At 46.3% G+C, this 27916-nt stretch overlaps 1 protein-coding gene and 1 long non-coding RNA gene across 5 annotated transcripts in view; both read right to left on the bottom strand.

Annotated features, from left to right (window-relative positions):
- IGF1R (insulin like growth factor 1 receptor) overlaps positions 1-877 on the bottom strand; it is a 174677-nt gene extending 173800 nt beyond the window's left edge. For all 4 annotated transcript variants that reach the window (XM_027644377.1, XM_027644378.1, XM_027644379.1 and 1 more), the window contains exon 1: positions 605-877. In XM_027644377.1, the coding sequence (XP_027500178.1) occupies positions 605-698 (94 nt within the window). In that variant the 5' untranslated portion in view covers positions 699-877. The remainder of the gene's footprint in view (positions 1-604) is intronic.
- A 1711-nt stretch (positions 878-2588) lies between these two features.
- Positions 2589-7909, bottom strand: LOC113947774. Its single transcript, XR_003527852.1, has 3 exons — positions 7818-7909; positions 6658-6959; positions 2589-6520 (listed from the first exon to the last, which is right to left on the bottom strand). It is a non-coding gene; the product is annotated as an uncharacterized LOC113947774 (long non-coding RNA).
- Positions 7910-27916: the final 20007 nt, after the last annotated feature.

Below are 27916 nucleotides of genomic sequence, written 5' to 3'. Positions count from 1 at the left end.
CCCCTCCGTGGAGGGGGAGCCCCTCACACACACACCCCTCCGTGGAGGGGGAGCCCCTCACACACACACCCCTCCGTGGAGGGGGAGCCCCTCACACACCTCCCCAAGGAGAAGGAGCCCCCTCACACAACCACAGATACACAAGGAGCACCTCTCACACACGCAGAGGCAGCTCCTCAGACAGGGAACCCCCTCAGCAGCCCCTCCACACGCACACAAACGCAGGGAGCCCCTCACGCATCCACACACACACACAGAGGGAGCGCCCCCCTCACCAGCCCCCTCACACACATTCACACAGGGACACACAACGCACACACTCTCACACAGCCCACCCCTCCCCAGCCCTCTCATTCACACAGAGACATCCCCCCCAAACACACATACTACACACACACACACACACACACACACAGAGTGAGCCCTTCACACACCTATAAGGACCCCCCCCCACTCACACACACACTCACACAGGGACCCCCCTCACCGACTCCCTCATAACGCCCCAAACACGCACAGGCAGCCGACGCCCTCAGCCCCCTCCCAAACAACCCCTCACTCGGGGGTCCCTCGCCCCCCCCCCCCCGGCACGCATCGTACTCACTTTCTCCATTTGTTGGCCACAGACAAAGTGCGCCGAAGACGAGCAGGAACCCCCAGACGACGGCGAGGGACGCTCCTCCAGCGCCAGACTTCATTCCTCTTTCTTTAATTGGACAAAATCCCCCTTTCCGAAAACAAAACAAAAAAAAAGTCCAGAAATTGTTCGCTTTCTTTCCTCTCCCCGTCCTCTAAAAATAACGAGCGGCGGAGGAGAAGCGGGGCAGGGTAAATAAATCCACGTTGCCTCAAGAAATGGAAAAAAAAAAAAAAAAAAAAAAAAAGAAAAAAACACAAGACCCTTCGGAGAGCGGCGAACCGGAGGGTTGTTGAGGTCCCTGGGTGTTGATCTTCCGGAGCAACCACACCAAAAATACACAAGATATTCACGATGTATTAACGGCAACAACAACAAGGCATGGAAGCCCCGGGGCGACGCTGTCTCCGGGGCGGCGGGGCGGGCTCGGGGCGGCGGGCGGGGGGCGCCGCCGTCTCCCCTCAGCGCTGGCTGCGGTGGTACATCGTGCACAGGAGCCGCAAACACGAGGCACATCGGGGCTGGCAGTCGGCATCTTCAACCTCCATTTTCAAACACCGCACACACGCACATATACACACACACACAGAGAGACACAAAAACTGGGAGGGCCGCGGAGGGAGGGGAAGGGGGGGGGCGCGACCCAGACAATCCTATTACAAAACAACAACAGCTCCGCCGTCCCCCCGCGCGGGGACGGGGCTGCCCCGGCGGGATCCCCGCGGCTCCGCTCCCCGCTCGGCCGGGGAGGGTGGGGGGGGACACCCCACGCACAACCACCACCCACAACAACACCGCCGCCACCACCACGAGTCCGGCTGCCTGCAGAGGCTCGAAACGCAGGATTTGGGTCGAAAATGAATTAAAAAGGCTTCGCCCCTACTCCTCCTCTTCCTCTCCTCGGCGCGGCTGCCACAGGCTCCTTCTCCAAAAAAAAAAAAAAAAAAAAAAGAAAAAGAAAAAAGAAAAAAAAAAGCCGAATCCAGGACACACACACAAAGCAGCGGCGGCGGCAGCAGCAGCGGGGCGAGCGGAGCGCTCAGCACCCCGCCTCCTCCCCCCGCAGCTCTCCTCCTCGCATCCCTCCGAGCCGCCTTCCCATCGCGGCGGGGGCGGGGGGGAGGACGACGAACGACGACGACAACAACAACAACAACAACAAAAACCACCCAGCGAATTTGTAAATCCTTTTCCTTTTTTTTTTTTTTTTCTCCCTTTTTTTTTTTTCCTCCCTTTCCTCTTTTCCCTCCTCCTCTGGGTGCGCGCGCGCTGCAAACCTTCCCCCGGCGCTGCCCAGCCCAAGGCAGGGGGAGGGGGATCCGGGAGAGGTGTGTGTGTGTGAGTGTGTGAGCCGGGGGGGGGCGAGCAAGGCGATCCGGTTTGCTGAAGGTCAAAGCCCAGGAGCTTGTTGCGAAGGGTCTGTAATTCCTCCGGGGAGGGAACGGGGTGGGGAGGGGAGGGGGGGGGGGGAAGGGTCTGCTGCTCCTCCCAATTAATTCGCCGCTCGCTTGCGCCAGGGTTCGCAGCGCTCTGCTGCCGCGTCTGCCCCCCCCTTATCCTCCTCCTCCTCCTCCTCCGCGCTGGCTCCCTGTGCACGACGGAGAGTGAGCGCTGGTAAACAAGAGCCCGGCGTCGCTCCGCCGCCGCTTCCCCGCTCTGCGGCCGCGCGGGGACGGGGCTCGCTCCCGCCCTCCCCTTCCCTCCCTTCCCTCTCCTTCCCTCCCTTCCCTCTCCTTCCCTCCCCTCCCCTCCCGCGCGCGCTCCCGTGCCCCCCCCCCCCCGGCCCCCCCCGCCCAGGCGGCGGCGGCGGCGGCGGCGGCGCGCGCGGAGGCGGCGGCGGCGCGAGCGGGCGCCAGGGAAAACCCGGAGCGGAGCGAGCCCGGAGCGGAGCGGGACGGGACGGGAGGATGCTGCGCCCAGGGATGCTGCGGGACCGCCGCCGTCCCTGCCCCGGCCTTCTCTAAGGGGGAAACGGGGCAGGGAGCCCCTGATGGCTGCAGCGAGCATCCTGCGGGGCGCCGGGAGAGCCCACGAGCGACCCCCGCCAGTGGAAGCGCCGCTGTGTTCCCCACACATAATAAATAAAAAAAAAATTAAATAACATATAAAAAGGCAGGGACGGAGTTAGGAGGAAGGCAAAACCCATAGCTGCGATTTTTACATGGTTATGTTTGTTCATTTATGGCATTTAATGGCCGCACACTGAGAGCAGGCCAAGGGCAGGTCCTGCAGCACTGCTCCCAGGGATGCAGGGCAGGAGCGCAGGATGGGGATGCCAAGGCTTGGCTCACCAGAGGGGACAAACCACAGCAGAACATGTCCCCATCCATACTCACCACCCTCCCCTTCCACACTCACCACCTTCCCCTTCCACACTCACCATCCCCACCCAACACCCCAGCAGTGTGAGCTCCCTGCACGTTTCTCCGCTCGTATCCCTCGATGGCATTGGATGGCCAGCCCCCAAAAGGGGGGAGACAGGATTAGTTGAGGCAGAAGAGGTTTGGGCTTTCAGGGATGGGAAAACGTGGGCCGTGTTCCCGCTGTTTCGCCGGAGCTCGTAGTAGCCAGGCTGCTCAGCATATGGGTGTCCTGAGTAATCACTGATTTGTTGCAATACTTTGGCATGGGGAGATAGCAATTTGATGCTTAAGTATAAGAAAGCAGACATCTGTGAGCATTAGCTATACTCTAGGGTTCGGGTTTGTTGTTTTTTTTTAAAAAGCTATGTTGAGAAATTTGCAAATGTCACATTATTAATGCAAATGTCAAAATTAAGTTTTTTACATTTAAACCTAAATTCTCCTTGAACATCTTGTATTACAATAGCCTTCTGTTATGTTACCACATCATTCCCCCAACCTTATACATGTTTTTCTTCTTGTAGTTTCTCCATCCATTCTCATACCATTTTCTGTGTCAGAATGGTTCAGTTATCTGAGTTACACATTAGCTCTTGTACCCCTCAGGAAAGGTGAAAAGGTTCTATTCTGCATTACAGAAGTTAAGGGGAAGATCATCACTGAGCACAAGGGGGGCAGAATTGCCATGTGTGCACACATATGCAGGACTGTGTCAATAATTCAGTAATAATAACTCAAAGCACAAGGCTGTGCCCATTTGGGTGGTATCACAATCCTCCCAAGATTCCGTGCAGGAAAATCAGATATTTACACATGAAACAATCCTGGACTGCCACGTGTGTGTCTACCATAGACAGACTTTCAAGTCCTCAAATTGAACCAGAAATATCTTCATGTCCCATAAATTTTTACTGTTGCTGAGTACAGCTGTGCCGGGTGCTGAGCAGTACAAGTGTCCTTTCTGTCTGTGTTGTAGCATTGATGCAGCATAAATTATAATGTGTTATTTACTAATTAATGTATTGTTGTGTAAAGGCAGAGCTGAAGTGGGAGCTGTATGTCTGTGGTGGATCATTCTGCTGTCATAAAGAACTTCTATTATTGTAAAATAGCCTTTCTTTCATTACTTTGGCAAATGGGGTAAGTCATGGACAAGCACATTGTGCTGGATAATGCAGAAGCAGAGAACAAAAAGATGTGCTGTGCCCCCCAGAGAGCTTCCAGTCTCATGTAAACACAGTCCTATAGGTGTCATAACGCAGTTTGTTTCTGGAATCTGTCAGATTCTTTTAAAAAGTTTTTTGAAAACACAGTGTTGAACCAGAGGTGTTTGCTGTGCTCTCCATCCTGCTGAGCTGCCGATGCAAAAGTCATAATTTGGAATTGTCTGGCTGGATTCTTCCAGGATGTCTTTACCTTTTATGCTGTGGAGGTGCATTGGGGGGAATCCCTTTTTGTGTGAATGCTGACACGCCCTTAGCTCTGCTCTCTTAACCTCTTAAGAGAAGACCTGTGCCCAGTGTTCAGCATTCCTCACCCTTTCCCGTGTTGGGCAGCTCCCAGTGCCAGCCATGCACATGCTCGTGCTCAGCTTCAGTGGCACTTTTAATCACATTTGGCTCCTGCATGTTGATGTCTTTCTCTGAGAGTGTTCCCATTATTTTCAGTGGAAATATTTAAGTCAGGATTTTTCAACATGTACAGCCACACCACGGCCATATGTTTGACCATGAAAACCTCAAGCACACTGTACTACACGTACCATGTGCAAAATTAACGAGTCGTAATTTGGACAAATTAAAGTTAATTTTCATGGTGACGTGCAAAGATGCTTCATGATGAAATATGTTTCCTTGTCAACACTGTTTGCCTCTGCTTTTATCTGTAGACCTGTGCAAAGGAGGTTGATATAAGTGCTGAGAAGTTTTGCTTATTGGGAACCCAGATGTGGCATCCTGTGGCTGAACACCTTGCATATCCTTACAGCAGCTTGAATAGCTTTGGCCTTTCTTTGGACCAAAAAGTGTTTACAAATATTTTGCTGGAACTTCATCACAAGGAAGTAAAACTGACTAGACACAAAAACACCCAGCCCAAAACAAAAACATTGTGGCCAATGGATTAAATGAGGTGGCCAAAATGCAAAATTCCTGTAGTTTGTAGTCTCCCCAAGTCCATCTGAACATATCAAAGATGTGTTAGGAGAAGGTTTCCCAAGTTGTGGCCATTTGCAATCTTGGATGAGATTTGGGAAAACTGTCTCTTCATTTTTTCTAACTTGTTTATTTTATCAGGTCATTCTTCCACCAACTTAGACCTCATTTCCACTTCTTTTACCTGCTGCAACTTGTCCAGTGGCTCAGCTATAAACTGTAGCAGTTTGTGTTTTGTTATTGCCCAGCAACCCACTGAGGTCCCGATCCTTAGCAAAGCCTCCCACGTGAGATAATAATAATAAATAAAACTTTTTAAAAATAAGGTGTGCACTGTTCACTGCCTATTGTGTGTGTAGATTCGTGCAAAGTCATCTTCTGCTTTCTTTTTCCACAGGAAGCCTGAAATATAGATGTCATTAAGAAATCATTTTGTCATGACTTGATCTTCCCTGGTGGTAGGAAATGGCTTTTCCTCTCCGTCCTGTTGGTTCTACAATCATCCCTCCTCTCTGTTTGCACTGGGCTTTGAGCCTCCCCTTTGTCCACTGCTGGTTTATGGTCCTTGAGACAGACAGATGGACAGAAGGAAACACACAACCACACACCCCCACACTGCGCTCTCCAGAGTGTGATGCCGAATGCCACCGGCATACCTGTGTCCTGTTCGAAATGCCGCTGAAGTGGAAAGCTCGGGAAGTGTGGCAGTGGGGATGAAACAACGCGGTTAAAACAGCCACTGACCCCGGTCTCTCAAAACATGTATCTGCCCAAGGCAAATATCCTCATACTCAGCCATACTTTAATTTTAACAGCGGCCTCACCGCTGCTTTCTGGGGCCACCACTGGGGAGAGAGAGGCCTCGCTGGTTTCCCTGCCTCGGTGCTCATGCTCCATATAGGCTTGACTAGACTTTATTTTGGCTTCTGCAGCACGTTCAGGGCAGCCTGACCTCTTTACCAGACGCTCGCTTGTCGTAACCTTTAAGCATCTGAACATTTTGTATTACCAGCGTAAGGGAGTAGTTGAAATTTATTCTCCTGCCTTCTCCAGCCGTGTCAGCTCCCCGGGACGAAGGTCAGCTGTCACGGAGCGTTGCCTGTGTCTGCTCGAGGTGCTGCTCCTTGGAAGGTCTTTGCAGCTCCTTGAGTGTCCTTTGCGATGGCCCAGGAGCTGAGAGCACCCACCAGAACCACCTCCTCTGCTCCAGGGGCTCCTGCTGCTGCCAGCTCGCCTTGCCCAGGCTCTGCTGCGGGCTGAATGTTTCTGTAGCAGGGAGGTGTGGATTTGTAAGTGTTCCAGGTAGGAATTATGCCTGGGTGAGTGATACATCTTTTACACAGCTTGGGTGAGTGGGATTTGTACACCTGAAAGGCACACAGAAATCCTTGGACATTGCTCCTTTCCTTCCCCCCCCTTCCCAAATCTCCACTTATAAACTGCATTTTACAGGCTCGTAACAAGCCAGGCAATGTCAGGCAAAATGTGGGTTGCCCATTTTTACCACGTTTTCCAGTTTTTTGCCAGTTTTTGCTCTGTGTTGAGTCGAATCCTGTACCAATGACCTTCACAAGCTCCCAACTGCAGGATAACACTCAGTCTCCTCTTGGCAAGGGGACAGGAGCACAGCACACTCTGGAATGGACACTGGGTGGGCAGGTTGACATTAACCCCTCTGTCTGTAGAGCCTCTCCAGCCTCCAGCCGCCTTCCCTTTCCCAGATCTGCAGGATTTGGGTGGAAGCAACCACCTCACCATAACAGCAAGAGGGCTGAGCAGAATCCTACAGCTGCAGGAGAACAACCTCTGAAGAAAAATGGAGGGAAAAAAAACAATTGGACACGTTTGATGTGGGAAAAACTTAAATACCAGACTGCTAATCACATGGACCCAAATGAAGGACATTTCTGTGGCTCTGGGTGATTTCTGTTTCTCCTGGTCCCAATATTACTGCAAACATTAGCTCAAGATTGGTCCCTTCTGGAGCAAAGGAAAAACAGAAGGCAGAAAGGGTATTGTTTATTACCTCTTTCCCATACACCTCCCTCCTTCAAACAAAGAATATGCAGTTACATGGATGATTTAAAGGCGGCAGCTGAGCAGGAATAACTATAAAATTCATGTTTTAATAACAACAACAATAATAAGCACACAACAGCATTTATAACCCTAGTTACAGGCCTGAGATATCATATCCATAGCAACTGCAGCAAGCGGTGAATGCCATATATTTAGAGTTCCCGTGCACCTGCCTAAAATAGCCACCGATAAATTATGCTGATGTTTGTGCCTTTTTGACAGCGTTTTTAAGGGGCTGTCGATGCACTTTGCAGCCACGCTGAGCCTTCGCGGCGCGGCTCGGCAGCGGCAATACCCCTTCCCTGCCACACCTCGTGTTTGTCTCCTCTTTTGTGTGTGTGGATGCGAGAAATCAGCGATAAAAGGCACCTCGAAGGTGATGTGGTGGCAGGAGCGAGCGGTACGCGCTGCCAGTCGCTCCCGGTGCCTCTCGGCTCCCCGGCTGTCAGAACCTGCCTCCCGTTAATGGATTGAATTAATAAAGTGCTGCGAGTCGCTGGGGCTCTATCCTGCTCCTGCTCTATCCTGCAGACACGGGCGATGTGATCACGCTGCATATCAATGGCCTGTGTGTAAATAGTTTACCAGGAGTTAATGAGTGGCTGGGAGGTGTTGGAATACACGGCCAGTCAGTTGTGGAGGTTGTTAGAGAGTCCAACAGGTCAATCGCGTGCTTGTAACTGTGGCTTATAAGCATCTACCAGACCATCTGTTGATGTGCTTATTACATTCTATAGCACAAACTCCTGATGTCTGCAACGAGCTCATAACAGCTATTAATCTTGTATTATTAACCCTTTTAAAGCAACGTCTATTTTAATATGTAATGTCATCAGCAAGAATTCCAGCAGCCTAACTGGGGGAGGGATCAGATTTTTACCTCCAGGTAGAGGGTAGAAAGGGTCTGTCCCTACTGTATCGTATGACTTTTGGATTGAGCACTTTGGGTTTTCACTTGTTAAATAAACTTTGGACGTGCATGAATCCTGCGGAACATGGAGCAACCTGGTCTAGTGGAAGGTGTCCCTGCCCATGGGAAAGGGGTTGGGAGCTTTAAAATCCCTTTTAACCCAAACCATCCTAGGATTGTATGAACCAGGCCCACCCAGGTGCCCTCTGGGATGATGTGATGCTGACCCACAGCAGTGAGAGGGACGTGCTGTAATCGTATCAATACCTGGAAGAAACTTGCTGTATTTTCCAACTGATTAGCAACATCCATCTCCAGATCTTAAAATGTGTTTATAGGCAATTAAATGCCACAGTTCATTCGTAAGGAGAATAATTATCACTGCTGTGAAGAAAGAAACGCAAGTGTAGACTGATTCCAGTGACATAAAGCTCAGCCCTTTTACCTGCAGGTGAATTAAAAGGACCATGAATGCCTCTGGGCTTTTTGGTTTTGTGGGATTTTTTAAACCTTGGATATACAATCATTTGTTTAAGATGATTTCAAAATAAACTTCTAGTTCCTCTCTGCATTTGGAGTTGACTCCAGATGGAGCTGAATATACAAAAATTAAGATTATTTGTTCTAATTTGGCAGAACGTATAAATGGAACCCAAAATAAAGTCAATAGGGGATTAAATAGGATAAAATTATGGAATTATAGACTGTAGGTATTCATTTATACCAAATCTTTGATACAGTTCCATACAGAATAAAAGGACCTAAACATTACATGTGCACAATACATACAAGAATATATGTTTTCATTAATCCCCATTTCCATCAGTTCAACGACATGCTAGCATCAAAACTCCTACAAAACTAAGGAACTCCAAACTATCTCACATTTGCAAGAAGAAAGAAAAATGTTTATTCAAGAAGATTATGGAAAAGCACAACCTTAAAACCAGTAAATTGGATCTCCAGCATAAAAAGCAAAAAAAAAAAAAATGTTTCTGAAAATTTTTGAAGAAAAAAAACCCTGACTCCTTCTTGGTTGAAATAAGATTTTTTTGACTTCCTATAAAATTCAGGGTTGGGCGGGTATTTTTTTCAAAGGCATCAAATTATGGACAGGATCAAATTGGATTTTAGGGTAAATTAATGTACAACCCTGAATGGCTGCACATCCATTTAAATGGTATTGAAAATGCTTTAAAGCAGTTGGAACATATTTCCAGGTGGTTTGGGAATGTGTAAATATTAGCACATTCTGAAGGTTGGTTTTAAAAGGCCCTTCATACTCGATAGGCCTTGACATCAATTTTCCCCTAATTTGCTCTGTGTGTGTGTGTGTGAATGTTCTGTATGACCACCACAGATTTTGAAATGGATGACTCATATGGGTTTAGTGGTAGAAGAAGGAATATTGGTCTGGAGATGGAGGACATGGAAAGAAGGTTGTTAATCATAAGCAGCTTGGAAAAGAAATTTTAAAACGGTCTTTCCAAATACAAGAAATTACAATATTCCTTTGAAAGACGGGTTTCCATCAGCACTCATTGCCTTTAACCCATTCCTCTGCCCTTGCTCTTTATTCCACGTGTGAGTGTTCAGAGTGGGCACAATGCCCATGCAAAGAAGAAGTGAATATCTCCTCCACACCTTCTCTGGGAAACTACTGCATTTAGATAAATACATCAGAGGTATAGAAGGCTCTTGGTTGGTGTATCAAGGAAATGAACTTGAGTCAGAAATACCAACTTCAAATATTTTAAAACTTTAGGACAAACCATGATGCAGGATGTGGATCTAAAACTCATTTTTTTTACAATTTTAAAAGAATTAAAGCTTTCTTTTCTCTCTTTTTCTTTATTTAATGCAGAGGATCTAGGATTATTTCTTGTATCGCACTATTAACTTTCTCTTCCTGTGCTTCCACTACCTACAAACCACTTGCCAAGAACACATGTGCTTTGTGAGGAGACTGGTTCCATAATAGAGCAATTACTCAAAAAACGGACTTTGAATCTCAGTTGTTTAAATCCCAGTTACCAGCCAATTATAACCCCAACAGAGACAAACTGGCTCCTTTACATAATGCTTTTGTTAACTCCTCTGTATTCAGCCACGTGGATACATTCAGGCTACTGCTTTTTTTTCTGGATGGACTCCTCCAGCCTGTCTGGACTTTTATTCTGCCCCTGGAGACAGTCACAGCTAGAACTCCGTCCAAATTGGGAAGACATAGCGTAGCAGCTCTTGAGACCAGCCATCAAATAGCCCATATAAATATAACAAACCCTCCTTAGTGACTTAGGACCGCTATTCCTGCAAGTTAACAAACATCTGGGGTAATTAAAATTATTATCCACATTCTTTGGACAAACCAATCAAAACATTTCCCCCCGTGTCTCTCCCAGTCACACCCTCCCCATTTTCTTCTCTCACAGCATTTCTGAAACTGGTATTCATGCAAATGAACTGGGGGATCACTGGCAATGTGTCCCTCAGCATCGTGTGAGCTCCTGGGCTTGTTTTGTGCGAGAGAGTTGTCATTGGCCTGGAAGTTCCCATAGTGAATTTATTGGTCTTCTGACGTTCCTGGCGCCAGGTCCACATTCCCATAAAACAAGCCAGGAGAAACTTTGGAAACAGAACCTTTATAGTATCCACATATTGGGCCATATTCAACTCCAAAGTCAGCAGGTGCAACTCCCATTGATTTCAGTGGGAATTCTGTCTGCTTGGGCTAGAGCTGAACTTGGTCCATAGTGTCTGGCATCTTTCCCAAAAACTCTCTTCACTGAATGCTGGGAATGAACCAAAGCTTAATACACTTCTCTGCTGTCCCTAGGAAAGGAATCAGCCTGTCTTTTCAACAGATTGTAGGGAAAAATACCTGCTAGTCTTGCAGAGCTTCTTTTGCCGTTGTACCCCAATGTTCTCATGAACTCACACTTTGTTTAAAGATTGTCTGTCCAAGATATCCTTTTTTCTTTTTTTTTTTTTTTTTGAGGCTTAAAAGGAAGAATTCACTTAGTCTTCTTTTTTTTTTTTTTTTATGGCACAGTATTTCTTATGCAGTGATTTTTAAACATCACTGAAAAAAACCTTCCAATGCAAATAATTTAAGAAAGACTCTCTCCTGAAAAGGAACGTGGTTTTGTCTGAAGAACTGTTCTTTCTGCTAAGTCATCTTACAGAGGAGAATTGCATCAGAGTGTATTTTATTTAAATCCCTGAGAGGGGAATGAAAACTCTCAGGTGCATTTTTAAGACCCTCACGTTTCCTGATGTGTTGCTGAAACTCAACATATGCTTAAGTGCATTCTTAAATAAGACCCTTTGAATGAGGTCTTACATAACTGTATCTTCATACCAGAGGATTTGCATTCTGTAATATTTGCTACAGCGAGTGTAGAAAAATTAAAATAGCATTATAATCTCCAGGCAAAATTATGTGTGGGTTAAGGCATGAGATTCCAATTCGTCAGCAAAATCTGGTGAGAGCAGATTTTTCAGGGGATGTCCATCACCGTAGGGGCAGGATCTTATCAGGCAGGGCTGTTCTCACAAGAGTTTGGCATAGATTAGTGTATGTAAATTCGAGATAAACTGCTGAGTGAGATAGGAGGATGTCTGGCTACTTTCTCCACCTTCTCAATCTGGATAGAAATAACCAAGACGAGGCCACGCTGTTACCTGCTCGAGTCGAGTTGTCAAAATGTTCTTCCAATCCTTTAGTCCCACCACACTCCTTGTCAAACATGCCTTTGAAAAATCCTCTCGTAGGCTTGGAGTTGGCAGAAGTCTGCTCGTGTGTGTTGTGAAATGTTACTTTCACTTCCCAACACTCAAAACTGCAGGAATTTTCCTGAGGAGGCAGCAGGGCAGCTCCCTCAGAGAGAGGCGTGTGGCAGCAGTGCCGGGGAGATTCCAGGTATTCTCTCCCTTTTTTTCTTTCTAGGTGGTGGCTTTGCCTTCACTCCACTCCAGATACTCACAGTAGCAGCTATTGCTCACAAATCAAACACCACACCATAACTGTGGGGTCTTCTAGATTGATTTTAATCCAGATTACTGTCTTTTGTAGGGAGACTTCTCAGAACAGATTTCTGGTGTAACACATCAGCTCTGCAGTCTCAAGGCTCCAGAACAAGTTCATAGAGGATCCCTGTGCATCCCTGCCTGATGTGTTGAGGGGAAATCATGGCAGAGGCCTGATTTCCTGGAGCAGGAGAGAGGATTTCTACAAAGCACCTTCCTAGAGGAGCCAAACAGCAGGACTGTGTCACTCAACAGTGCCACTGGGTGCACCATACACCTTAAATACACCATTTAACTGATAAAATATATTAAAGAAATAACATCTTCTTTGACAAAACCAGAAGAACAAAATCCCCAGTAAGTTTTCTGAGTTAAAAGATGCAACAGGCAGTGGTAGAAGATGTGGTCCATAAAGGAGCCTTTTTCTCTTCGAATTTTTTTTGCCAGTGGCCCTAAACACCATTCTGCACCAGCTCAAGCCAAAGATTTTGCCCACTAGAAACATTTGTGCAGAGCCTGGAATGGGGGAAAAAAATATTTTATAAAACACTGTGAGAAGCACCTTCTGAATTTACCATCTCAGGAAGAGGCTTTGAAGACTATCAGCTTTCTGGAGGGTGCCATTGCTCCTGGAGAACAAGATTGGACCTGTGTAGTCACTTTTTTTCCTGGATCCCGTGCACTAATTCTGGCATTTAGACATTAAAGCCTCCTGGCTTCTCCACATGGCCGTGTCCCCACAGAGCACAGCATGAGCCACTCTGGCTGCAGTGATGATACAGTAGTTTTATCCCATGTACTGTAATATTGTCCCTTGTAAAGCCTAACACTCTGGAGCAGGCACAGTAAACTGAAGACAATCAAGATCTTAAAGGGTAATATGTTTTTATGTGTTTATCAGCTTATGGTGCTGTATAACTTCAGAGCCCAAATGCAGCAGTGGCCTCTTCAAATCACACTATTAATATCATATAATGAGCAGTGCTGCCACTCCTGAATTCTGGCTCACCAGAGGGTGATTCCCAGCACTTCCAGTCCCTGTAAAAGTGTTCTCATCCTCTCTGCTGCGTGCTGGGATTGCAGTGGTGTCAGTGTGGCTGAGGGGGAGCTTTCTGCAGCAATGCTGGTGTAACCAAAGGTGGGAATTTGGCTTTTTGCTGCTAGAGATTACCTAAACTGAAGCAGAAGAGACATTTTCAAAGGGAGAATAAGTTTTCTTTGCTCGTGGGAACCACCTAGGATTTTTTTCTCTGAAGAGCCAGCTCTCCTCCACACTTTAACCCCAAGTCAGGACAGGAGGCATCCCCATTGAGGCACATCCCACAGTGCCTGAGGCTTTGGGTGTTGTACCAAACACCCCAGATCAAATCAACAGCTTTGAGAACTTATTTCCCTTCTTCCCCAGTGAGACCACTCCTCAAAATCAGCTTGTCCATGCTCCTGCAGGAATATTTGAGCTCAAGTTTTGAGCTACATCACAACCCTTTCCCCACTCAGCGCAACACGGACGATGCTCTTCTCGGCTCTGGCATTCAGCACTTCTGCAGCCTCCAGATTTTTTGCGAGGGTCCAGAGAGCAGAACATGTCTCCATCTTCCCATCTGCTCTCTGAAAATAGCTGGAAATTAAGGTTAAAAACTGCCTTGCCTTTGGGCTTTACTTTCCTCTGCCTCTCTATAGGAGACACAGGAGCATCATGCCTAGAGCAGCCTCCTGGCGCTACACAAGCCTGAGCAGCTGATCACAGGCTGGTGTGCCTGAAATATTTTCCTGAGATTCCATTCCTGTAGAAGGACTCACCAAAAAAAAAAAAAAAAATTAAAAAAAATATTAAGAAACACCCAAAACTCCCCCAAAAAAATGACCTGGATAAGGTTTCCAAGGTCACTACTGGAGGGCAGGACCAAGCTCAGCTTGCATTGCCTGTGTGGTTTTGTGTGATGCTGCTGTACTTGGGAAAAAAGGGGTTTAAATTACTATTTTTTCCAGATTTTTTTTTTTTGGAAGGATGACTGAGCAAGAAGCAGCCCTGTGACTGCAATGCATCCCTTATTTGCCATCAGGAAGAGGTGTGTGAACAGCCGTGGAAAACGACAGGAGCAGTGTTTCTACAATGCATTGGCACTTTGGAAAATTTGGGTACTGGTAATAAACCATCACATATGCAAGGCTGACACAAATTAAGTCTGTGATACACCAAATGTCATCACATTTTCAAACTGAGAGCATTTTGCTCACAAAATCTTTTCCATTTTGAGTTCCCAATGCCTTCAAACAACTCCCCAGCAGCAGACATGTCCCAGCACCTGGGCAGCAAGCAGAGCACAGGGCAGAATGGAATAGTAGAGAACAGGTTTTTTCCCCATTAGTGGTATTTTGCTCCTTCCCACACTAATTGGAATTCAGATAATGTTAACGTTTCCATTCTTATGTTAAAATTAATAGTAGACTGCTGGTATTTCAGCTAGACATTAATTGTATAATATTCATATGACAAATGCTATTAGTTTTAGAAATCTTCTAGATAAACTTATATAAATTTGTCACCACAAACCCATGAAAAAACTGCCATGCATATTAATTAGGGCTTTTCTATAGTAATGCCAGAATCCTGAATAGTCCAATGTTAGCTGTCTACTTCTAAATAAAAAGGGGAATATCCAGCTGTATTACTCCATTCTTTCAGTCTTTTTTTCTCTTAATTGTGAGCCTGGTGTTTCTCACCAGTGTGTAACACTGGAGAAATTCTCCTCATACCAGGACTTACTGCCACAGAAGGTGTTGTATAACTGGTTAATATTTTACAGCTAGTATCTGACTGGTATTTGAATTTGAGTGATTAGAAAAGGAGAAGAAAACACATGCAAGTCTTCTGTAGAGATTGAGTGAGCAGCTGGGACACACTTTCCAAAACCCAGGGATGTGGAGCAGGAGCTTTTGGGGCCGTTTCAGCCACAGGAAACTCCACGAGCCCAGTTCACCCCAGTGAAACCTCACTGGTAGCAGCACAACAGCAGTTTTCCAGGGGCCAGACCCTGAGCTGAGCTACAGGGCCTCATGTGGGAAGGAAAACAAAATAATTGCAGACATGTGTTGGGGGAAAAGGTGCAGCTTTACATCACATACCAGCCCTGTCCCACCAGTCGCATCCCAGCCCGTCCTCATCAACCCACATCTCCTCTGGGCCCTCGGCTGCTGTTCATGTTCACTACGAACCAAGAACTGCCACTTTAGATGTCATCTGTACTTCTTATATTTTGGTTCTAGAAAGAAATGCCACCTGCTCCCTCCCTTTCCCCTATACACACTGTTTATTTCCCCATCCCTCTAGCTGGGTTTGCTCCATACCCTCCACACCTGCATGTTATCTTCACAAACCCCTCCCTGTGCAGCCAGTGAGAGGAGCTCCCCAGCTGGCAGAAACCGTCAGAGATCCATTCAAGTCACCTGTCTGATGATCTTCCTGGATATTCCATTGTAAAAACTTAATAGCATGTTTTATTGTTATGCTATTTGCATTAGAGTTGCAAGGCAGATGTTAGGATCATTATTCTGCTGTTCCTTGAAGATTCTACCATCTATTCTTTTCTCCCAGCCCTCCACTACCTCCTTAGCTCTTCCATGGCTTACTCAAACAAGTGTTTGAGGGGCCAAATTATTTTCAAGGTGAGCCTGCAGTTCTAATCCAACCCTCTTCTCCTATAAAAGGATGCACCAGCCTGACTGTGAAGTACAAGCTCATTCACTAGCAAACACACTGAAAAAACCCTTCTTTTTTTAAAAACAAACAAACTTGAAAGGACTACTTATTTTAGTAACTGAAATGTTGCATGTTAAGGTAAATAAGTACTTGGCAGTGTATAAAATGCCAGAAACTCATAGGCCTCCACTTTTTACTCATGAACGTTAGAAAATGACTTTCACAAATGCTCTGCAGTGCTTTGTGTAACCTGAGTTTCCCCATTTCCCTTCATTGTATCCCTCTGTGCAGTTCAGATTTGTAAATCATTCCAGGAAACTTTATATTAACTCACAAGAGCCCTCCAAGACAATATCCTGTAATTTCCACTGGTCTGAGTCAGACCCAGCCATATCAGCTCAGAAATATCCGTGACCTTTTAGCGTCGTTTTTCTTCTGGTGATCACAGAAAACCAAAGTAACTTCTGGATAAAGTTCTGCTTCCTGGTTTGGAAGAGGAAGGTTTTTTGCCCCTACTTGCAGCCCAGCTGAATTCACACTGAATAATTTCATTATGCCTCTGTAAATTCCTCTTACAGCTTAAAAGGCACCGAGTATTTTTCTTTCATTGATTACAGCTGAGTAGTCTAACGCAGCTGCATTTCAATGGGAGTGAAGTGATTCCTTTATGCTACAGCTCTTTTGCCAAGAGCTTATGGTGTGAGGTGGATAAAAAGGACAGCATTGCAGACAGAGCCTCATCCATCACAACTCTGAACCTCCCATAGCACCGTTTTTACGTCTCTTCCTCCCTTGCCAATTCCTCCCTGCTGAGATGTGCAGTGACAAGAGCACTCACAGTGTCCCTTGAGCAGCTCAGTCACCGGATCTTCTGCTGCATTTCCACCCCAGCTCAGCAGAACCTGTTTCCAAGAGCAAGGAACGCCGACACATCATGGCTGAGGAGGAAACAATAATGAGCATGGCTGAGTTTTCCAATCCTCTTTCATGTAGTGTTACAACCAAGCAGCCAAGGTATCCCATGGGAGAGCTGCTATTGATTTTGGGAGGGACTGGTGGCACAGGGATGCAGAGACTTCTGTCCCATCAGTGAACTTTCACTGGGAATATGGCCTGGGCAATGAACTACAGGCTTCAGGGCAGCCTTTCCCACAGCAAGCTCCAGTTTTATTTTTGTCAGTGCCTATTGGAGAATGTTCACCGATGCATCTAAAACCTTCTCCTGACAAACCCACTGCTTCCCAAGGAAGACAGAAACTCACCCCCTTTTGTTTTCATCCGTTTTCACAGTGTACTTGTGCTGAGCTGACTGACATGTGAATAAGCCCCAGGAGAGTTATACCTAGGACGCTTCTACTAAATATTGCTGCTGCAGTAGGAGGGTGCAAAGGCAAGGGAGGCATTTGGAACGCACTTGTAAACAGTTGCCTTGGTACTACCTAATTAGAGTGTTACATTGTCTGGTGGGATCCACTCCCAGCAATGCACATAGCCTGGATTAACTTTTCCAGAGCCAGGGTGGCAGACTGGAAGCAGTCAAGATCAGGAAATCATTTGTAAGAGGAGTTGGATTGCTTTGGGATCGCTTTTCAAGGGGGCTTTTGCACTGATGAGCAGAAAAGAGGTTGTTTTCCCTGATCCCCTGGCAGCTGTGCCTGCATAATCCAGGGGTCCAGGTGCTTTATCAGAAAAATTGCCATTAATCCTCTGTCTGTAGGTTTGCTCATGTGAAAGCAGCGTGGCCCAAGAAACCATCTCCAGAGGAGGATTTCTGAGTCCTGGGGTCTGAGTTGATTCCAGGACTGTCTCATCTGGGTGTTGTTTGAAGCATCCTCCTCTCCACACTGCTGGGAATCCTTCCACAGACCTTATGGTCAAAAGCAGGTGGAGCTTTTAATCTCTCTCTCTCTTTTTTTTTTTTTTTTTTTAATGTTCTTTCATTCACCTAATCTATCACACCTGCTTATGTCAGCACCTGTTATTCCTATGGATTTTCCTACACCTATGGAAGAGCCATCACAGGTTAGTCAGTATGTTCTGAGCTGCTTCTTTCTTCAGTACTAGTCAATGGCTTGGGACTTGAACGCAGGAATCACCTGCCCACCAGCTACACTGTCAGGGAATATGGTAGTGCTTCATCCCTGAATGATCTCAAGAAAAGAGGATCCAGATTTTTCTCCTCAGTCAGAATTCCCAGGAACTTTCTGGAAGGCTTTCCTAGGCAAAGGACTGCTGAGAATGCAAATGCTGGGACTTGAGAACAGAAGATGTTGTGCATGCAGGAGATATCCTGGAAAAGGAATCCCTCAACAGAGAATCAACAGCACGAGGTGATCTTTCCTGTGCAAAGGATCAGACCCGACTTAGGATATATGTGAGATCTCATTAGCACAGTCTGGCCATTTATTGCACACACTAATCACTTACTTAATAGTATTGCCATTAGATTATTTAATGGCCATGGCATCCCTTTTGATCCTTCCTTTGTACACGCTTAAGTGTAACAATTTCCAATTAATTAAATGGCTCTGGATCTCGTAGTACTACTTTAAATAAAAAGAAGAGAGGTTAAAGATAGCTACATGAATGAATTCTGGGATTCCTGAGAATTTTTTCAGTTTGTTTGCTCTGTTACAGAGAGTAATTTCCAGGTTCTGAATTCAGAATTCTGAGTGTCCAAAGGGAAAAGTGCTGGGAACCAGCTCAGCCCACAAAACTGAGAGACATTTCTATAGGGTTTCTGATAACCATCTTCGTGAAAAATTCTAGATGATGTAATTTCAGCAACTTTCCCTACCATTAATTTTTTCCTCTATAATGACAGCTGAATTGTATGTGTTTAAAGTGATTTAAAAATTTCAAAACTACAAAAAAAAAATTAAAATGCAGACTAAATGTCATGTAAACCTGACACCACAGATCTGACCGTGAGCTCATCTAGCATAATGTCCACTGGAAATTTAATCAATTCCACAATAAATTCTTCTTTTATTAATGAGCAGCTGATTGGATTTGGTTTCTGTAACTTGACGTGTGTGAGTCCACCTGCCACTTTTTGTGGCTTGAACCATCACATTTAAAAGGTTTTTCCCTCTCGCTCTGTTTCCATCATTAGGAAAAAAAGCCCACATGAAGAACAAAAGGAAACTCCCCGAGTGACCACACAGTGGAAACACTGAAACCAAACACCCTCCCCGCAAAGTGATATCGAATGAACCAAGTAAACAACCTGGAAAGAAAGAGATAAACCCATTCTTTGGGGAAGAGATAAACCCAATTTTTGTAATCTTAGACATTATTTTTGACCACAGCACAAATCAGACAGAAAAGGCAATTTTAGAAAACTCTTAGGAAAATGTGGCGGGACTCTGGCGGAGCCGCTCCCGGCTCATCCCGCTAGAGCCGAGCTTGGCTGGGCCGGCTCAGGCTGCGTCCCTCGTCCCGCGGAGCCTGAGACGGCAAAATTGGGGTTGTTTGCTTGCTCCGGCTGAAACGGTTTCTTTATATCGGCGTTGAGTGAGTCACTAGCCAGGAACCGCATATCATGCGGACCATATGCAGGGAGCTGCAGAGATCTGACTCAGAGATGTAAATCTGTGTCGTGGTGAGGCCGAGGGGGTTTCGCACACTTTATTCTTTCCGTCTCTTTTGTTGTTGTGGGGGTGGAAAACAAACAAACAAACAAACAAAAAACCTCTTTTGTGATTTTAGGGATGTTTACTTTGGGAGAAACCAATTTCTCCTTTGTGCCTGGGATCAGAGGCGTGTGGAAAACGCGCCGGAGCTCGGATGCTCCCGGGTCAGTCGCCTCCATAAGAATCCCTGGAGGTCTGGGGCGCTGATACGTGAATCCCATCGCTCGGCATTCCTCGCGCCGGGACCACCCACATCCGACGGGAGCCGTGCAGGCATGGAAATCATTTTGCTTGCATGTGTGTGTGCGTGTCTCTGAGCGTGTAAGCTCAGCGCTGCGAGAGCCGGGCTCAGTTTTGGGGCACCACGAGCCCAGCCCGAGCCACCCACCCGCGGCTGGTCCTGGGGGCGCCCGGGGGGCTGCGAGGGGCTCCCGGTGATGCCCAAATCCCGTGCTCGGTGCTGGGGACCGCCTGGGTGGCTCCCCAGCTCCTCGCCCCAGCACTGCCCTTGGTGCCCGGCTCCCAAGGGTCTCCTCCCGCCAGGTCCCGATCCCACCGGGAGAGGCTCCGCTCCGGTTTTTAGGGCGCCGCATATTTTGCTCATGACATATGGCCCGTCTGGGGGCTCACGCCAAGAGGTGGGGTGGACTCTGCTCGGGGAAACCCGGAGCCTCGTTGAGAAACCCTCATTCATCCAGAGCGAGGAGAGGGAAAAAAATACCCCCGGCTCTGCTGTAAGGGGATCCTGTTTATTTTACACCGATTTATCGCAGCCCAGCGCCGAAGGGCAGAGCCGATCCCCCCGCGCAGGTCTCTGCCCTGGGTACCTGCGCTGGAGCCGGGGGGCTTTGTTCCTTTGTTTGGCTTTGACATGTGGAATTACTGTCTGATAAAATCTCCCGGGCCGGGATGCTGAGAGGGGAGGAAATGAAAGGTGTAGGGCGTTAATGGGGATGCCTTGGAGAGAGTGGCTGCCTCGTGTTGTTTGGAGTTGTAAAGTCTTGAGACGAGACCACAGGTGGGCGTCCTCCTGACAAAGCCTTTCTTAGCATGAGCAAGATTTTATTCGGTGTCTTTCCCATATGAAATTACCTTTGTGATCAGATGGAGAAACTGCCACAGGATTCAGCTGGACAGAAGAAACCTAAACTAAAGAGTCAGTTGGTCTTTTAAATTTAAACAATTAAAATCAGGCCTAGGGAGCAAAAAAATACTTTTTTTAAAATGCCATTTCTTTCCTTTTGTCTCCTTTCTGAGGGCTGACAGAGCTGCTTGAGGCCCCTCACGTTGTTCAAGGTTGGGTCCTTGGGATTGCAGCCACTCCACAAACCTGTGCAAGAGCCGCTCGAGGCCGGAGTGTTACATCACACCCGTGAAGTGCAGATGGATTTTGCATAATTCTCCAGTTTTAATTCTGTTGTTGCCCCATGCTCTGGATGTCTGAGATGGCTCCTCCGGGGAGTGCATGTGCAGAAGCTTTCCAGAGGCTGGAGCAGACAGAAGATCCTAATCTGGGAGGTGAAGGGATTGGGATCTGGGGCTGTGCAGAAACTTGCTCGGGACCAACTGTAAGCTCAGAATTAAGACTGTCCTAGTTGTTTTTCTTCTTCTCCCTGACCTCCAAAAACCGAGCAGACCCCGATGCAGTGAATGCAGGCTGCCAGCTGTCTGCTCTGCCAGGGGAGCCCTTCCATGGGGAACACGCTCCAGTGGCCACATCATTCCAGAAATCATGGCAAGGAGGTGCCAGTGCAAGGCTGAAAATCCCGTGGTGGCTGCCATGTCTGGGGGCACACGAGAGAGAGGGACAGCAGCCACACCGTGTGCAGGGCAAGAGGAGCTTGCAATGCCTGTGCACCTCCTTCCTCCCATCTCCTGCTTCTGCTCCCAGCAGGGAAACTTGGACTTTGTTTTGCCACTCCTGAGAAAAACAACTGGAGGGCTGGGGGTGCTTGCTGGCAGACAGGGCTCAGTGTGGGTTGGGTAAGGCAGGAATGATGTGCAGTGGCAGAAAGCAAGAGGATGGGGGGAAGAGCAGGAGCTGCAGGTCTGGGCACAGTCATGCCTTCGGTAGGAATTTTGCAAGTCCCTGTCTGCATAGTGTTGTTGTTGATTTTGCCATCTTTGATCCAGGTAAACAGGACTTGTGTGCACAATGAAAACAAACAAGCCAGGCTGGAAAATATCATGAGTCAATAAGGCTCTTTCGGTGCCTCCACCTTCCCTAACCCCAAGTCAGCAAATGCTTAAGTGCTTGGCAAATCCAGGGAAGAGCCCAGGACTCGGAGCCCCAGGGCAGCCCAGCCTCCACGCTGCGCTCCAGCCACCTTCTCCTGCTTAATTAAAAGACCATCAATGAAAGGCTTAAATCCCGGGCCATCAGCAGTGCCTTATGAATAATTGTGCTGGCACTACTGGAAAGCAGGTTCCCTCTGCGTCTGAGCCTCACACTGGCTGCGAGGGATCCTCCCAAATTAAATGTGAGGATCAGCAAGACACTGTTTATCATTTGCTGCAGGTAGCAGCTCACTCCCTGTGCTCCTCCTCACCTCTTTACTACAGATACCATCAGCCAGAGCTTACACTTTGTGACAGCCCAGTTCTTTCATCTGGAGCCATCTCCCGGAATGACTCAAAGTTTGGTTCTTTCTTAGAGTTTTTCTGCATCAGGCTGATGAAAAAAAAAAAATTGAAACCTAAATCCCATTCCCTCTTTTTGTATTTTACTTTGTCTGGATCACTTCCTTTGTTAGGTTGAAGGTTGGACTCGATGATCTTGGAGGTCTTTTCCGACCCTAATGATTCAATGATTCTGTTATTTTTGTGGTGTAGCACTCACACTTTTTGACATCAAGACAAATTCTGGATACTTTCCAGGAGCCTGAGAAGTGCAGTGCACGTTCAAAGCCACCCTGGATGTCTTCTGGTGTGAATGGAAGTTGGTTGGGATAGAAGGATTTTTTCCTGAGCACCAGCTCTGTGCCCTCTAACCCGCTCTCTCAACTCTGCCCCTCAACACATCGCTCAACTCTGCACCCTGGGATGCTTAGGAAATTAAATGTATATTATCAACAGAGCACAGACCAGTCACACACCATGTGGGTGCTTTAAATTTCCTTCTTGCAATCTTTTTTGCCTTCTCAAAACGTGCTCACCCCTTCCCTGGTGTAGCCAGGGGGACCTGATATCCCTGAGCTGCATTCAACAGTTGGACTTGATGATCTTAAAGGTCTTTTCCAACCTTATCAATTCTCTGATTTGATTGCTCATAAACTTCTTTTTTACTTTTTAATTTTATTCTTTTTTTTTTTAGCTCTGGGGACATTAAGATGAAACACACACTTTCACCATTAACTCTTTTTTGTTTATCTGTAGGTGAAAACTGTGCTGCTTTTCCCCCTCACTGGAGAGACAACAGAGAGTTCTTGGTCCTGTTGAGCCCGTGTGGCACCACAGGGGAGACCCAGGACAATTTGGGACCATGGGGGTGGAGATTCAAGATGCCAGGAGGAAAAAGAGACTGGAGACTATCCCAAGAACCCAGGGGTGGTGTCGCCCCAAAGGCTGCTCCCCTCCCTGTAATGCCCCATGGGTGTGTGGAGTTACGTCACAAATGGCTTAAGGGTAATTTTTAAAATTATTATCACTTCAAAGTAATCATGGATATTGGATATTTGGGAATCTACAAAGAGAACTCAGCCCCTGCATATATTTTAAATTATATCCTGTGTTAAATAAATGAACACAAAACACTGAACGATTTCCCATCCCTGGGTGGTTTTAAATAGACAATAAAAAAACCCAAGATAGTAGATAACATTTTATTGCAGAATATAAATTAATCTCTGTTTAGCTAAGCAAAGAGTATACCACTAAAAAATTAAATGCTGGGCACCTAAAAAGCAACAGAATTATTAAGTAACATAACTAATAAAAAGGATGTCCCACAGAATTATCTCTGTTTTCATCATGTGTAGCTCTTAGATGTGCTTTTGATTATTCATCTATTTTATTTTCTTGTTTGAAAAAAAACCAGCATAATTTTATTTAGGTATTTCCATATTAAAACACCTCGCCCACAAACGAAATTAAATTTTTTTTTATTGCATTGCTGGAATTAAGTTACATTATTTCTACCCTAAAAGTACCATATGTAAAAGTAGGAAAAATCTAATGGAGAGAGAACAGTGGAACTGGTCTTTTATTTGTAACATTTGATTTATTTTTCAGAACAGTGTTGCCAGTTTCAATAGAAATATTTATCTGTTTGTTTCATGAGGATCCATTAATTATAACTATTTTAATATTTTTATTAACAGTAACTTATTTTAATGTATTATTTTTTAAATTAAATTACTTTAAGCACAGATTTAATGTAAAACTTGCCTAGACCACCATCCACTGCTATAGTTAAACCACTTTATAAATGATGCACCAGTCAATTGACCAGAGAACTGTACTGATAATACTTTTTTTTTTCAGACTAATAGAATATTTTGGTGTTTTCTCTGTTTCCTTTAGCAAAAATCATGGGGTTTCCAATTTAGGATTTTTAAGGGAATATTCCAGTAAGTGGAATCAATGCTGTTACATTTTCCAACACTCTTCTGCAGAGGCTTTGTGAAAATCAGTCCCGTACCTGGAGTGTTCAGAGTTAATTTTCCATTGAGTGTAACAGGAATTTATCTGAAAATGGGCATCAGTTTTTGCTTTGAGACAGATCCAATTTCCACCTCAGTACTACAGGAGGAAATCAGGTGTAGCTGCTGCACCCGGTGGAGTTGTGTTTGTGTAAAGACACCAAGAGGAAGTGCTCCAGAAATCCCGCTTTTCTTAACAGGAATCCAACTGTAAAACTGATTTTCTCTGGAACTGATTTTCTCCCTGGAACTTGTACCCCTTTATATTTAAATCCCAGAGCTTCCTGCTATTTGCAGCCTCCAAATTCCCAGCCAGGACCCACTCCTGGTTCACTCTCCATGGTGTTTGTGGGGGCTGTTTTTAAAGGAGGTGAATTGTGTCCCTCTGCACCCACCACATGGGTGACCAGGGCCAGGATAAAACAATCTGAGTGATTTGGAACCTGTGGTACCAGGAGTTACCAAAACACCAGCTGTGGAAGAGCAGAGGAGGCTCCTGTGGTGGCAAGGTCTGCCCTACTCCCAGAGAAGTTGATCCCATGGCACAATCTGTGCCTGTTCCACTTAAAAAAAATATATAGTGATATGTGGCACATTTAGTCTGTAGAGTTTTATTAGCATAGAGATTTCTTTTATTGCAGAAGCTGATTTGTACATGTAAGTGAGGAATCTTTAAAACCACCTTAAAAGTTTAAGGAGTCTTAAAAACTTCTTTAAAAACTTCATAAAACTTCCCTTCTGATACCTTCATACCTTACAGACAGCCTTCATCAGGATTATAATCATTAGGATTAAAGGTCTTTTCCAACCTGAAGGATTCTCTGATTCCCAGCTATGAAATGTGATGCCAGTGGTCCCAGAGGCTCCAGAGACTCAGAGCCAAAAAAGATAATCCTTGAATTCCCCAACCTGAATAAATCACAGTGGTTTTCAGGAGCTGTTTGCAGGACTGGTAAGATTTGCTTAAACTGTTATTTTGATTTTAAATTTGTAATGGCAAAACTGCTGGCTCAGATGAAAGGAAAACAAAATTATACCTTTCTGCAGAATCGGGCAACATTTTCCCATCACAGTTTTATTTTATGTATTTTATATATTGTATATATTCACAGGGTTGGAAGGGACCCACATTCAATTTAATATGGTATCTTTCTAATGTGTATCATATAATTGTTATATCATATGATAAATATGTGTTTATATAATACGATCATAAATACATCATAATACACTACATAAATACACTATTTAGGGTTGTATCAAAATGGGAAATAGTAATTCTTACATTCTGCATTACAGACATTTTTAATAATCTGAAAAAATAAAAATCAAAGCATAAAACTAATGTTCTTTAAATTCACTTTCTCTTTTTTCAAGTAAATCAGTAGCTTTTCAACCTGCTGTGCATTCTTCCCATTGACTCCTGTGTCTCCTGATTGAAGCCATGACCAGGGTCAGAAACAATAAAATTCGGGGAGAAGGGACAATTCCCAGGGCTTTCTGAGCCAATATTCTCTGCCTCAGAGGTTGGGATCATTCAAATAAAGATCAGGACGATATCAGAACTTTCAGTTCTTTATCCAAACAGCCGAGGCTTTTCCAGCTGCCCCGTCACAGCTCCAGAATCATACAGAGTTCTCTCAGTGATGCTCATTCCTATTTCACAGGCTATAATAAACACGGCAAAAATTAGATGAGGTTCCATTTGAGGTTAAATGTTTCCATGAGAGAATAATTTCTGTTTATAACAAGGGGAAAAAAAAAAAAAAAGACCGCTGGTCTATTTTTAAAACCTAATTTAGAGCTGGTATCCAAAATATCAGTCACAACAGAGCGTGAATGAGGCAGGATTATGCCTCTTCTCTGTAGTTTTTCATGGAAATGAGGGCGCTGGGGGGAGCCCCGCTGAGCAGAGGGAGCCACCAGCCTTTGTCTTGCCCACATTGCAGGTGGTTCCACTGTCTCATCCCCAACGACTCTCACAGGATAATTTTCCTGCCCTGTCCAGGGCAGAGCCTTTACATCCACGTGCCACAGTCTTGTTCCTCCCTAAAACTTGAATGTTGTCCCAAGGAAAAGGCAGCACATCCCTTCCCGCTCCCTCACAACTGTTTAGGGGGCTTGGGATCCAACCCTGGGGACCTCCTGATATCGCTGTGGGGAGGGTGGGATGTCACTGCTGGGATGTCACCACTGCACACGGGGAGAGGAAGGACAACAGGGAGAAGGGATAACACAAAGGTGAGGTTGGATGGGAGGGATGAGCCTCCGCTGCCAGCGAGCTCACAGAGGCTGTGGGCACATGGGAATGGGCCACACCCACTGAGGGGTGAAGGCTCAAACCCCAGGACTGTCTGGTGCAGCAGGAAATTTTGCCATTAGAAACACAGCCCATGGACTGCCCCAATCCTGAGGCTGTTTGGAGCAGGAGGGAAGCAGGATCCCAAAGGGCAGAGTGGTGCTGCTGTGCGGCCAAAGGAAAGCAGGATCCAAGAGTTATCATTTATTGCACCTTCCAGCGTGGCCAAGGCTTGGCTGGAGCCTGGGCTGGGAGGAGAACAAATGCACCAGCCCCACACCAGCCCCTGCTGCACAGACCTTCCCAGGGAGACCCTGGGGGAGAGGGAAATGCATTTGTCTGGTTCTGCAGTCTGGCAACAGCAGCAGCAGAGCATTTGCAGGTGATTTTCCCCAGGGTCCTACTAAAAGTCCAAGATAAAGGTTGAACGAACCTCTGAGGCTGCTCAGCACCGCGATCACCTGCTCTCCTCCCTGCGCTGAGCTCGCGGCTGCCTTTCCTGCCCTCTCCTTGACTTCAATGGATTTTTTAGGGCACTCAGAGAGCAAAACTTCCATAATTACAGGCACTGATGTGTTAAGAGCACTCCAAATGCTTTCCTCTGGTTTTGCATCGGAGCAAGCAGGCACGCATGGTTTCTTTTTTCCCTAAATCATGCGGTTATTTGGAGTTTAGGTATTTCTGCCTACGGAGCTGCTCGTCCTGTTTTTGTGCTGTGTTGTTTGTGAACCATAGGCTGCAGTCTCTTGTCAGTAAGAAAACAACAAAATGACTTGCTTTTGTTTCTTTTCAGACACAGAACATGATATTAGAGCACTACAAAGTGCCTTTTAGAACCGTGGCTTTGCTTGTGGAAGGGGGTCATTAACATGATTGAAGGAGAGGCTGGACTGGGCTTTGAGCACCCTGGTCTAGTGGAAGGTGTTCTTGCCCATGGCAGGGGATTAGAGATGAGCTTTAAGGTCCCTTCCAGCTCAAACCATTCTGGGATTCTATGAGTCTTTGCCTTAGAAAATTTAGGCAAGACAACAGGGGCTGATTCTGACCTTCCTGGGGTGGACCCAAAAATGTCCTGGGCAACCCAGCAGATCCCACCATGACAGGGGAGATCTGCTGCTGCCAACCCACCTGTGGGATGGAGCCCAGGCCATGGCACAGTCTCCCTCCCTGCTCTGCAGACGTCTCGGGCTCCAGGGTTAAATTCATGCTCTGCAGGAAAATCCCACATTAGCGCAGCTGGAAACCACCTTTCCACTCAGGAATGAAGAAATCTCAGATAACTCCAGCGACCTGACCTCGCAAAAAACAGCAGCAAAGGGTCCCCAGGGGAGGGGGGGGGAGGGGGGCCCCATCCCTCAAGCTGCCACTCTCAGTCCCACGTGTTTTTGCCGATGGCTTTTCGGAAAACCGCAGATCCGGTTATCGACGTTCCCATTAAAATCTCCGGTTCCGGAAGTTTTGTTGTCGTGGA

This window comes from Corapipo altera, unplaced genomic scaffold, assembly GCF_003945725.1.
Source record: "Corapipo altera isolate COAL_440 unplaced genomic scaffold, ASM394572v1 50, whole genome shotgun sequence".
NCBI classification, from domain to species: domain Eukaryota; kingdom Metazoa; phylum Chordata; class Aves; order Passeriformes; family Pipridae; genus Corapipo; species Corapipo altera.
This window is presented reverse-complemented; position numbering and strand designations above follow the sequence as displayed.